The sequence below is a fragment of the Grammomys surdaster genome, unplaced genomic scaffold (assembly GCF_004785775.1).
Source record: "Grammomys surdaster isolate TR1022 unplaced genomic scaffold, NIH_TR_1.0 243, whole genome shotgun sequence".
Classification (NCBI taxonomy): Eukaryota; Metazoa; Chordata; class Mammalia; order Rodentia; family Muridae; genus Grammomys; species Grammomys surdaster.
This window is the reverse complement of record NW_021604688.1, coordinates 1,178,784-1,192,422: the sequence shown is the minus strand read 5'-3', so window position 1 is coordinate 1,192,422 and position 13,639 is coordinate 1,178,784. Positions and strand designations below refer to the sequence as shown.

Below are 13,639 nucleotides of genomic sequence, written 5' to 3'. Positions count from 1 at the left end.
AACATCCTCCCCCAACTTCTATCACTGCCATTAAATGCAACAGATATGAACATACTGAATTAAAACAGAACAAAAGATGCTAAGGTTTCCACTGCAAAATTCAGTGGTGTTTACAAAACCTGAACGCTATGATATCTTTACACCAGTACTCTAGGGCAGCTTCCATATTACTTGTAATGCACAACTACTTAGGATGAATGGAATGATTTCAATGTGAGTAGTCTAGTCGATTTTTTGTTGTCTGGCACAGGGAGGGGATAACAATACATGAAGAAAGTTTCCGATGTAACAAAAACAAAACTATAAGTGAACTATGTCCTTGTTACTTTATTTTTTAATGAGGTTGATATACTTTGGATATCCCTTGAGATGTCTAGAGGACTGACTCCTAGGAGACAGAAAATAATAGAGGCAGACACAATGCACCCGTCACAATGTACCTGTGCCATCGGCTGGAATGTCGTCTCTCTCCAAAGTTGTAGTGCGTTACGGCTTAGGCTATACCTGAGTGCTTTGATGAGGAGATAACTCCAGATGGAAGTGATTGCACAAGCTTCTGTCCCCTGATTTGCCAATGTGCCTGACCAGAAATTCCTTTTTCTTTTCTTGGCATGGGGTTTATGCACAATTCCTGTTTGCACCCGGGGGGCAAGGCAGGTTATTAAGGCCAAGAAGGAGGGAAGGCTGTGGGAGGACATAATAACTGGGAGGACTTCACAGCCTCTACCTGGGGGTAAAGGGAGGAGGGCTGAGCATGGAGGGTGTTGTCTTTTACTTCTGACTATGTGTTAAGTGGCAGGAGAACTTTTGAAAGCTGCTTTGAGGAGGAGCCAGTGGCTGGGCATGGAGTGTTCTGGGCCTCGCTCTCCCCACTTGTAGGAAAGTCTCTCTCCATGCACAGGTAATTGGACAGGAAGGAGAACGGCTGGCCAGGGAAGAAAGCCATTCTGTTGCTCCTCCTTCTGTTGCTTATCACTTGCATCCTGATTCTCTTCCAAAGCCATCCCAGCTGTGCCAACTTGGCTGCAGAGTATCTTGACAATTGCCAGCATCTGCTTAGCCTCCCTGTGCACTCCAGGCCCGTCTACTAGCTGCTCACCATCCCTGGCCATTGGGACCGCTTCAGATGGCTGTGGCCTGTGCTGCCCCAGGGAGCACCTTCTCAAAGCAGCTCCTTTTCTTTCTCCTGGTGAGTAACAACCAAAGGACTAGGGAACTAGTCTCACCTGCTTCTTCCTGCCTGTTTGTCTTTAAAAAGACTTTTGGTACGAATGGAAGGCGGTGGTGGGAGGATAGTTGGAGGAAAATAAAACCTGATTTGAGAACAATTTAGAGCTGAGGGCCTTGTGATCCAGGATGGGGAGGGATAAACTTACTCTGCAAGCTCCCATGTATGCGTGGTAATGTCTTTCAAGGGAATCCCTCATTCAGTTTGGCTGTGAAATTTTTTTTTTCCTGAGGAGTAATGAAATAACATTTTGGCATTTGGCCCAGAAGGTTCTAAGATTTGCTTTGGCTACTAGGCATTCATAAAGCTTATGCATTTAATGTGCTATTCCATTGAGCAGCAGAAAGAGGAAAGGCGTCTGGGTGAAGATATAAGTTACTCAAGATGTTCTTGGTTCACTCAGAAAGAATGGGAGGACTTTCAATGTGAGGATGCAGTTCGACTCCACAAGAGGAGTGTGACAGTCACCAGACTTGGCATGAAGTTATCTCCTGCCTGGGTTGGAACTGTGAACAGGATGCCATGTTTGCCTTTGGGGAGGGGTGGAGTTTCTCAAATCTCAATTCCAAATTTCTTCATTGTGACTTTCCTGGTTTTTAAATTTAATTTTGTGTTTTACCAAAAATACTTTAGTAATAAATTATATTTTCAGAATCTGGGGATTTTCATGAATGAGCACAAACATTTTTTCTCCACATGAATAATTCATAGTGCACAGTTGATGGTCAACTTTTCATCTTCTCACTACCAGAGACTAGAGCACATAGAGGCCACCTGGAATTAGTGTTGGTTAAGTAAAATGTAGATAACCAGATTTTTCTTACCTTTGGTCCTGGTCCCTCTCCAGCTTATTATCATTTAATTCATCCTGTACTCTTTCATCCTAGAACCTCATACTAACTGTGAAGGTAACAACTCCTTCCAAGTCATTTTAGACCCCAATTTAACTTAGAGACAGAGGGATTACTGATGCTCTGGAAACTTCCATTGTTTCTGTTTACAGAATGTGCATTCCTGCACTGGGGTCCTAAGACAGGAAGGAACTAAAATGATGACAGGGTTGGAAATGTAGATATGCCTTATAAAATATATGTAGACACATTATACACAGAGGTTCATGCACATATGTAGACACATTATACACAGAGGTTCATGCACATATGTGTGTACATACAGTTATGCATCTGTTTCTTTTTCCACACTATGCATGTAGAAAATTACTAACCCAGACTTTATCCTCTGCAAGGCCTGAGGCATGGTCTAGTGCAATTCTTGGCATTACAATGATGGTATTTCTAAGTAGCCAAGTGAATAAGAATGTCTGTTGTTTTCGTAAGTGGTTATTTAAATTACAACTGTATGCAAATATGACCTATAAAATGGCAGATGACCATGTTATAGGCCTAGCAGATTTGTGAAACAAATGTACAACCTATTTTAAGTTGCTATGATGTAGCTAGTAGACTTGAGGTAGAAGGATGTAGCATCTTTAATATGACCATTAATCATTTGGTTTATCCCTATACAAATAACATGTCCCATAACTTTAGAGTGTGGTCTTCGAGAAAAAGTGATCACAAATTGATCTGTATGATTCTGTGAAATCTAGCTGTGCTCTTATTTTTAATTGACATGGAGTTATTTTAATAAAGAAAAAAAGCAAGTGAGTATAAACTGCTGCAAAGAAATAACATTGTTTTGAATTTATAGAATTCTCTGACCTTATAACTCACTTTTAAAAGATAGTTTGTTTGCTCTGGAGTTCTTAGATAAGTTTTAAACCAGTATCTGTGCCTTAAATATAATAAAAATTCGGAGATTTCTGTAAATTTATATCACTTAGCACGCTGGTTTGAAAACACTTAGATTTTGAAGTATTTTTTCCTTTTCTAAGAAATGATTTTCTGATAGTGGAGTGGTTCTAAGTGTCATTTTTATGAGCTTCAAAAATTCTTCTAATAGTTCTCACTTCCTCAACAGCAACCTTTAATAGCAGTAATAAAAAAAGATCAGAGAGTTGGTGTTTCAGTGCTTATAGAATTCTAGAATCCAGTACTATTTCAGGCTAAAGATTTGTGAGGTTTGTGGAGTCTTCGAGGCAATACTCTATCAATTCAATGGATCATAATACATTCTGTTGCAATTATGTAATAATGACGTAGTCCTAAGAACTGTTCATTTAATTATTTCATTGATACTAAATGGCTTCCCAAAGCCAGTTTCCCTGTGCATATCACTTTCTAAATGAATATGGAAAAGTAGATGATTTAAAAAGTTAATTCTAAAACTGATAGTAATTTTATTAATCAGACAAAAATTATAACATGAAAAAATTTAATCAAATATGATATTTTTTTCTTTTTTGAGGTTCTGGTATTATTTTGTGATGCCTGTCAGAAAGTTTCCCTTCAAGTTCCCTCTCATCTTAAGGCTGAAGCACCTGTAGGCAAAGGTGAGCATTGTGTTGGAGAACAGATGTAACTTGCTGAGATTAGCTTTTGGCTGTTCTTGAAAACTTGGGATGAAAGCTATGTAATTGCTACTCTGGATTAAAGCTAGCCATACACTGAAAAGTAGCTTCCGTTTACTCATGGTGGTTGAAAGTAGTCGAAGTATCAGATTTTATTGTGCATCTTTCTTGCTAGAAAAACTAGCAAACATCAGAGAATTTTAAAAATTATCTTAGTTCAAACAAAGCCAAGGCATCAAAACCAGAAGCATATTTTAAGTTATGTCATTTCTTCTGCTGCCAGATTCCCAATGTCAGGTACTTTGCTGATGAAACATTAAAGAAACCTCAAAGTTGAAATGCTTTATCTGTGGTTGGTAGCAATGGATAAATATTTACTGAGAATTTATATGGTGTATGTCACAGAATAGCTTGTGAGAGTCAAATACAATTCCAGTAAAATTTACGACCAGAGCCTTCAAGGTACATTAAACACTGAGTTTATCAAATCTCAAAAAGATTTTATATGAATATTATTTGCATTATTAATAAGAAATATTGCATAAGAATAGACTAGGTTTCTCATCTGTTGCAACATAGCTTTTATCTTACTGCCAAATAAAATTTAACTTAATCTCAAAATCTACTGGCACCGTCTTATGATAAATGTATTATAAAACTATGTAAGTCAACAGTACATTATGAAACAGAAATACACACACACACACACGCACACTCACTCACTCACTCACACTCCTTCCTTCAGATAGTTCTCAATTTCTGTTGGATATCTACCTTCAGATAGCTCTCAATTTCTGTTGGAGTCACCACATTCTCTTAAACTCATTATAAGTTATAAATGTAAGGGAAAAATGCATTCAGTATGCCTGGTTTACCAAGCATTATCTTGGAACAGAGTTTACTGTATAGTTTTGAACATGGTCCCATTCTCTGTTCCAATCCCAGAATCACTAGGAGTAGCTTATAACTCTGACCAGCATCAGGAAGGAGGCTCTTACCACATGTCCTTAGTTTGAGAAAAATATTAGTATGAAAGCCTCAGGCTCCAAGTCAGTTCCTACCACATGCATGTTCCTGTCATACTGTCTTGAAGTTGAACCATTCTAAACTAAGGACCTGTGAAGACAAACCCATGGATACTAGGGAAAGTGGAAGGAATCCAAATACAATAAGATTCAAAATAGTTCATGTCTTAAATTAACTCATGATGAAAGTAATATGAACAGTGTGGATGTAGTTGAGGCTTCTCTTTCTTGGATCAGGTCCTTGTTTCTAGTCTCAGCACTGCTAAAGGAAGAAAGGAAGGGAGGAAGGAAAGAAGGAAAGAAGGAAGGAAGGAAGAAAGAGAGAGAGGAAAGGAGGAAGGGATAGAGGGAGGAAGGGAGGAAAAAAGGAAGGGAGAAAAGAAAAAAGAAAAGAAAGAAAGAAAGAGAAAGAAAGAAAGGAGGAGGGAGGAAGGAATATAGGAAGGAGAAAAGGAAGAAGATGGATGGAGGGAAGGAGGAAGAGAGGGAGAGAGAGAAAAGGGAGGAAGGAAGAGAGAAAGGAAGAGAGGGAGGAAGGGAGGAGGAAGAAAGGAAGGAAGAGAAGGAGGGAGGAAAGGAGGAAGAAAGGAAGAAAGGAAGGAAGAAGGAAGGAGAAAGGAAGGCAAGGAGGGAAGAAAAAAGGGAGGAAAAGAGGAAGGGATGGAGAGAGAAAGGAAGGGAGAAAGGAAAAGAAAGGGGAACCATAATTTCATTAGTTTAATTTTCACAATTCCTACGGTTAGAATAGCAGGTGTTGGGTGTCCTGCCCTCTTTCTGCTCCTCCTATGCACATAGCTGTCATTCCTGTAAGACTCGTTCCCTCCCTGTTTAACCTGATAATTGCTGTGAAATGTCTTCACTGTAGTGAATCTGGAGGACTGTCTCAAATCACCCAGCCTGATCCTGTCCAGTGACCCAGCCTTCAGAATTCTAGAAGATGGCACAATTTATACAACACATGACCTGATTTTGTCTTCTGAAAAGAAGGGGTTCTCCATCTTGCTCTCAGACAGTCAAGGGCAGGAGCAAAAAGAGCTAGAAATTGTACTGTCAACAAGAGATAAAAAGGTAAAACATGTTAGGACAGGATGTCCCTTCAAGGCCCCTGTTGCACCTGCAAGACTGACTTCATTCTTGAATGATTCTCTTTTCTTTAGTACTCAACATTCTCCTAACTGAGAACCAGACTGTTAAAGAGAGTGGTGTTTACACTGTCTATGTGGTTAGAAGACTAGGGCCAGGGAGCAAAGTACGAATATCAAAAGTTTCAGATAGATCTCAAGGTGTGGTTGGAAGAGGAGCCAACCTGAAGAACAAGAACAAGACAGGGGTGGGTCTCAGGGACCAGTGAAGGAGTCCAAGCAGTGCCACTCCACCCTGTGTCTTCCTTCCAACTGACTGGGTTGGTGGCACTCATCCAAGAGACCTGACTTGACTTAGAAACCTATGTAGGACCCCTGCCTTTAGAGTGGATGTGTGGCCTGGCCAATGATGTTCTGTAGAGGTGTTTGTTCGTCAACTCACTTTCATGTGTTTAAGAGTGATGAGTCCTGGGCATAAAAAGACTGCTAAACTTCACATCTCACTTTAAGTAAACTCAGCATAGTGACTTAGTTGCCTAATACTACTGATTACATTTATAAAGATTCCCCAGACCATGCTTCCTTGAGTTTAAAGTATGCTCCATGATTAGAAAAATTATTCTTTTTATCCAAAGTGTGTGAAAGTTGTTTGAATATGTATGCTCATGTTTTTGTGGAGGTATATAAATGCTTATAGACAGGATTTCAATGGATTTCACCTGTACCATTCTATACAAAATGAAGCTAATTCTTAAATATTTACTAGTTGATCATCTACTGGGGATAAAAGGAGAGTCTACGCTTCTCGAAGATATCAGTTACTAACCAAATTCTGACTGCTAACTGGTTATATCAGAAAACAGGTAGAGCTTGGGAATATAATATAATGTGAGGTCAGTGTGTGTGTATGTATGTATTTACTGAAAAACATAATGTAAATGTTTTGGAGATTATTATGATATTGTCATATATTACTCTTATTTTCCCCATTTTGTGGTGAATGGGGAAAACCAGTTTTAATAATGCTCAGTGATGCTGTATTTCTTCATTTTCCATCAAATGTAGGCCTTTAGGAAGAGGCATACCAAAGAACCAGTGCACAAACGCAGTAAGAGAAGATGGGCTCCTATTCCATGTTCACTGATGGAGAACTCATTGGGTCCATTTCCACAACACATTCAGCAGGTGCATTATATGTTCTTTTATCATATGTGTTAAATACTTTTGCCCTTAAACTTTCCTGTTTAAAAGAAACAATTTTAATGGGCTGGGGTTGTGGACTAGTGGTAGTATGTATGTCCAGCATGCACAAGGTCCAAAGCTCTATCCTCAACATCCAATAAAATACATCAATAAGTAGTATACAATATACTGAATGATAGGTTTAAATTATCAATTGTATCGGCATCATCTATCCATCACAATGAGTAACATATAATGACTCTTCGGAGTTTTTTTTCATCAAAACATTAGCTATTCAAATATTTCATTTATTTATTTGGGGTAGGGGGCACACATGTACCATACAAACATGTGTGTGAGTCAGCAGGCTGCTAGAAACCATTGTTGTTGTTGTTGCTTAGTAAGGCGAGATGTCTCACTGCTACACAGCTAAAATGCATAGCTTTGGAACAGTCTGAGATCTGAAGAGTCAATTGTGCAAGAAGTTGTACTACTTCAATAGTGGTCATACAGTCTTTAATCCCAAATAATTTGAAATTACAGAAAGGGTTTCTGTAGCATGTACAGAAACAGAAGGTGGTAAAGCCACACTGCTCACAGGCTTCAGAGCTACATGGGTAGTAAAACATTAGGGACAAGAGTCTGTGACTTCACACATGGAAGAATGAAGATAAGATTTCATATGGGCAAAAGAACAGAGGAAAGAGAGAAAGTGATTTAAAATAAACTCTCAAAAAGACTAGATTAAGATATTGATCATGTATTTGTTCTTTCTCCAAATTGTTTCTTCTTGTTACAGATCCAATCTGATGCTGCCCAGAATTATACCATCTTTTATTCCATCAGTGGACCTGGAGTGGACAAAGAGCCTTTCAATTTGTTCTACATAGAGAAAGATACCGGGGACATTTATTGTACCCGGAGCATTGACCGTGAACAGTATGACCAATTTATGGTAAGATTACTGAAATATTTATTTAACATTAGGTCTTTATTTTTCATTTTTAATATTTAAACATTGATTTTTAAAGAATAAATACTGTGTCAAATAATTTATTTACACATATAATATTACTAATGTTCAATATAAAATGGTGCCTGGCTGCAAAGAGACAGCATGTTTAACAAGGGAAGCAAATGGGTAGAGGACATATAGAAAATATAACGATAAATTTTCAAGCACAGATGCTTATCTACAAAACTCTAGAGAAGTAACTGAGATTTTCATTTGGTTTGAAGTTCTTTACAATAAAATACTTCCATTATTGGCAGCCAAGTTTTTATGTTGTAAAACATGTAAGATCTAAAAATCAAGATAAGTAAAACTGCCACTTGAGTCCATGCCCAGAAAGTCTGACCTACTTGTACTGAGCTGGGCTGTATCACGCTTGGGATTCTGAATATGCATATGCATAATATGTTGGTTGGTTGGGTCCACCATTTCAGGCCTTGCTTAGTGTGGTGTTACTCCACCCTCTGCCATACACACATCCCTTTTTAAAGAAATTTAACCCTTGAATTGAATTTTGTCTATGCATCTAGAACTTATTCACCAGTCCATCTTATTCTTCTACCTAAAGACAAGTCTACACATCTGTTTAGTGTTCTAATCTTTAACTGGTATACAGGAGAGCCCCATGGCTTAGGAGGATGACATTGAAAGACACTACTTAAGGCCTTACAATTACCAACTCTCTGTAAGTGTAGTTAGTAACAGTGTTCTTTGCTGTTGGAGTTTAACCAAGGGAAATGTCTGTGAAAGAAGTCCAGAGGGGAATCTTAGCAGCTTATCTTCTGAGTTTTGACCCCAACAAGGTACCTGTAAAAGAAGGTAACTTCTGTGAGGAGTGGAGGGCTCCCAAGAAGATGACACATTTAGAGTAGAAAAACCTGTTTGGAGTCAAGCATATTGGACAGGCTTGTCATCATACCAATGCAGAGGGGAGGCCAAGACAGGAAGATTGTGAATCTAAGGCCAGCATGGGGTATTGAGTAAGAGTCTATCAAAATGGCAAGAGAAAAACAAAAAGAAAAAAAAAGGGGGGAGATGGGAGGTAAAGGGAGAGGAGAGAGGAGGGGGAGGGAAGAAGGATGGGAAGATAAATCAACTACAACAAATTCTGACCTGAATGTTACTCAACACTTAGAATATGAAATACAAGGGAAGAAAAACAAGAGCAGAGGGTCCTTGGTAAAAAATGAATAAGGAGGAGACAAGTCTTTGTTGTAGAATATCTGTAGAAGAACTCATTAAGGTAGCACAAGTTTTAAAACAACATACAATATTTCTGCTGTAGATACTTTATAACTGAGGACAAAGGTGGATTTGTTGTGACACTTTCTGTATTTTATGATTCTTTCAAAGTTCTTTAGATTAAACATATTTTGCTTTTACCAATATAAAAAAAAGTATTTTTAAGAATGTTTATTGAAGCTGTATGAGAGAGAAACCAGACTTCATTGTAACCATTTTATTTTTAGTTTTTGAAGTGCTGGAAGCAGATTCCAATGGGCATTGGCCATAGTTGGCGAGCAAGCACTCTGTTGCAAAGCTATCTTTAACCCAGTATGGTTGTCATTTTCATCTCTACTTTTTTCGGTCCTGGCGATTAAACACAGGGTCTACCTACATAAGCTAAACGTGTAAACTATACCCAGTCCTGGTGATTAAACACAGGGTCTTACCTATATAAGCTAAACGTGTATCCTATACCCAGTCCTACTGCAACCACATTTACTGTTCTATCTACAAACAAGTGAAAGTTGTGAGTGAGAAATATAGGACATTTACTGATTAGATAATGCCCTCGCCAGAAGCAGGGCAGTTACTGAGAATGTACTCTGCCTAGACATAAGAAGCTATCTGCTGTGCATGGTGCTGGATCTACTTCATTGAATATCTATCAGAGTTCTGATAAGAGCTGGTTTTCAACCTTTTGTTTTTCTTTGTTTCTTACTATTAATACTGTCAGAGGGAGGGGAGAGAATCATTAAAACAAATGTCTTTGACATTAAGTTTTATTATCATTTGACACTTTCATACATTCACACAATGAATTTTAGGCAATATCTTTTTTTTTTCATCCCAAGCTCTATTCCTCCTGGAGCCATCTTCTCAGCCACACCCGCCTTTCCTCTGAGTCACCTTTCTGTGTATGGCCATGGAATTACTTTCTTGTTGTACACTTTGGTAGTTTTATAATTTTTATGATGGATAAATAATTTGGAATCTATATTCAATTAGAATTTGGGCAATTTTACCTTAAATATTTTCCTGTTTCTCTAATGTTTAGGTCTAAATTGGCATTCAGAAATGCCACTTGTAAAATATAGGTTTTAAAATAGAATTTTATAAGTGAAGTATTGCAAGAAGATGTAAACACAATGTAAGCTATAAAATCACTAGAAGCAGGATAGAATAGATTTCTTTGTCAAAGGAAAAGTTTTAATTAATATGTTTAAAAGTATATATCAACATTTTAAACAATCCATTTAATTATTTTTAACTTATGATAAAAGACTGTATAAATCTATTTGTTCTTTTCTCTCTTGTTTATTTAAAAATTATACAATATATTCTTTACCTTCATAACGCCTCTAAAAACTCCACTCATTTTCCTACCTATACAGTTACATCTGCCTATCTCAAAAACCCACAATAAAATAAAAAATAAAAGATCAAAACAGACAGACAGACAAAACCCAGTAAGACAGAAGTTATCAAAACAGAACAAAAACTCACATAAGAAGGCATGGACTTTGTTTGTGTTGGCCAACTGCTCTTGAGCATGGGGTCTTCTCTGAAGTTTGGTTTATACACCCAGTGATGCTCCATTGGAATAAGACTTTCTCCTTTTCTTGCAGGTATCAATTGCAAATAGTTTCTCTATTAGGGATAGTATTTTGTGTTCATGTTTCCTTCTCAGAGCTAGGATTTTATCTGGTTTGAACCTATGTAGGCCCTGTGCTTGTTTTCAGAGTCTCTATGAGTTCGGATGAGCATCAGTCCTGTTGTGTCTGGAAGATACCATTTCCTTGGAGTCATCCAGCACCTCTGGTTCATGTGATCTTTTCAAACAATTCATTTCTTCAAGATATAGTCTATGGCTTGTTCCTCCAGTACATCTTAAGTATCTGTCACTGTTCCTTGTAACTTGGTGAGGTACAGCCTCTAAGAAACTGTTTTCTTGGTTTATCAGCTGCTAATATCTATCCTACCTATCATATAGGTATTCTAATGTTGAATTGACAATATCACATGCGAACAGGAGAACTCCTTAGAGACATACAATATACATATTCCAGAATTTTGTAGTAGGGGTTTTGATGCAATTGCTTGATCATTTACCTTTGTTTAATTTATATAAATGTGAGATTCTAATAATAAATTGCTGTTTAAAATAATTTCATTTAACCAACTATTCCTCTAGAAAAATTGAAAAGGGAAAGGCTATGACAATAACAGGCCCATGGCCTTGAAAAAGCATTCTTTATACATGACTAATATTATTGTCATCATACTAGGATTTCAATGCATTATATTGCTTTTATTATATAGGACAATGACATCTAGTCAGTGCATTAAAAAATTACTTTAGGTTTTTAAGTGCTGCTATAAGGACCAATTAAGAAAACATCTATATTTAGTTCCTCTATCATATGAGCATGAGCAAATTCTGAAGGGTCAAGGACAACCTTCAGTGTTAGACTCTAGTTTCAATTTTCCTGTTTGAAACAATTTCAGTTAGAATTTCTTTGCTGGGATTCTAGACTCATTACTAGTGAAAACTGAAATCATTATAGTATGCGACACACTAGCACTGAGTCCAAATTAATGGTTGTAAAAGCATCCCAGTATGTACTTAACTCTCAAGAGATGAGATGATTACTTGAAGCTACAAGTGCTTCCTACATGGTAGGAAAGATGGTTTCCAATGAAAGAGTGAATAGGCAGGAGCCACTGTAAGCAATGGCAAAATGGACGGAGGTAAGGACCAGGTGTAATCCTTTGTGACAACATAGACCAATCAATACGGGGACTCAAAGAAATGGGGTCGTTTGCCTTCCTAAGAGGGAAAATGATGATTTAATAGAAATAAAACTTTAGTTAACATCTTATCCACTATAAGGTGCTGTGCTACTGTGTTAGGTGTTGCAGGAAAATACCTGTGACTCTGCAGCTTCATGTCTGATGAGAGTTGTAATCTATTAGACAATTTTCTGCTTTCATCTAGTCTTAAGTTTCAAAACCAGAGTTTTGAGAAAAATGCATACAGCCTAGGGGGAGAAGAGAGGAGCTGATGGAAGACGAAATAGTGTAATATTTGAATATTCTAGATATGGTGGTGAGGATGTAGTGTGATGATAGGGGTGGTAATGGTGGTGATGATGGTGATGGTGGTGATGATGGTGATGGTGACAGTGGTGGTAGTGATGGTGATACATCCTGAGAGTTATGGTGGTGATGATGGTAGTCTTAGTTAGAGTTATTGGCATGAAGATTCAGCATGACCAAGGCAACTTATCAAAGAAGCATTTAACTGGGGGCTTGCTGACAGTTTCAGAAGATTAGTCCATAATAATCATGGTGGAAGGTATGGTCATAGGCAGGCAAGCAAGGCACTGAAGCAACAGCTGAGAGCTCACATCTGTTCTGGAAGTTGCAGGCAGAGTAAGAGGGAGACTGGGCTTGGGATGGGCTTTTGTAACCTCAAAGCCCACACACAAAGACACACTTTCTCAATGGAACCACACATACTAATCCTTCCTAACTGTCCACAAATCAGGACCAAACATTTATATGTATGAGTCTATAGGGGCCATTCTCATTTAAACCTCCACAGTGGTGATGATGGGGATGGTGGGGATGTTAGTTAGGATGGTGGGATTAGGTTAGGGGGTTAGTTAGGATGTAATTCAACAACTACTTTCTGAACACCCATTATGCACCAAAATACAAAAATAACTGGGTAGAATTTATATGGAAAACAAATCCAAACCTTAAATCCTGTTGGCTGGGATTAAGATGCAGCCTGTTGTTAAGGATACGAATATACTTTTATTAGCATTTTATAATAAATGTATGTTTGGAATATATAAAAATAAGAAAATACAGGCAGAGATATCACCCAGAATTAATTGTGATATACATGTATATTAAAATTGAAACACGATTATAAGTTTTGCTAGTAGTTGTTAAGAACATAGCTACCTGTGGGTTTACCTGTGTTCTAACAAGTTACAAACCACAGCTACTTCTGAGAGCTCTTGGAGCTCATGGAACTGAGAGCACATGGGACTTTGGTAGGAGAATAATGAGAAATAACTTTTCAAGGGGGTGAAAGGTACAGGGTACACATACTGGCTATGCATTCTGTGCATTGCATCATTTCATAGCTGCACATACTTGTGCATGTTTTTAAACAATACCTCTGCCTTACTCCTGGGCTTCCTTTTGTGCATGGTTTGTCATGTAACAAGCAGTTGGTGATGGTTCCTCCCTTCCAGGTGTATGGATATGCAACCACTGCTGATGGTTATGCCCCAGACTACCCTCTTCCCCTGCTGTTTAAAGTTGAAGATGACAATGACAATGCCCCATATTTTGAAACCAAATTGACTGTTTTTAGCGTGCCTGAAAATTGCCGATCTG

At 37.9% G+C, this 13,639-nt stretch overlaps 1 protein-coding gene across 2 annotated transcripts in view; it reads left to right on the top strand.

Annotated features, from left to right (window-relative positions):
• Nucleotides 1-1,079: 1,079 nt before the first annotated feature.
• The window catches only part of Dsc1 (desmocollin 1), a 31,264-nt gene continuing 18,704 nt past the window's right edge, over nucleotides 1,080-13,639 (top strand). For both annotated transcript variants that reach the window (XM_028774813.1, XM_028774815.1), the window contains exons 1-6: nucleotides 1,080-1,189; nucleotides 3,596-3,680; nucleotides 5,589-5,791; nucleotides 6,871-6,990; nucleotides 7,787-7,942; nucleotides 13,495-13,639. In XM_028774813.1, coding sequence (XP_028630646.1) covers nucleotides 1,127-1,189; nucleotides 3,596-3,680; nucleotides 5,589-5,791; nucleotides 6,871-6,990; nucleotides 7,787-7,942; nucleotides 13,495-13,639 — 772 coding nt within the window. In that variant the 5' untranslated portion in view covers nucleotides 1,080-1,126. The remainder of the gene's footprint in view (nucleotides 1,190-3,595; nucleotides 3,681-5,588; nucleotides 5,792-6,870; nucleotides 6,991-7,786; nucleotides 7,943-13,494) is intronic.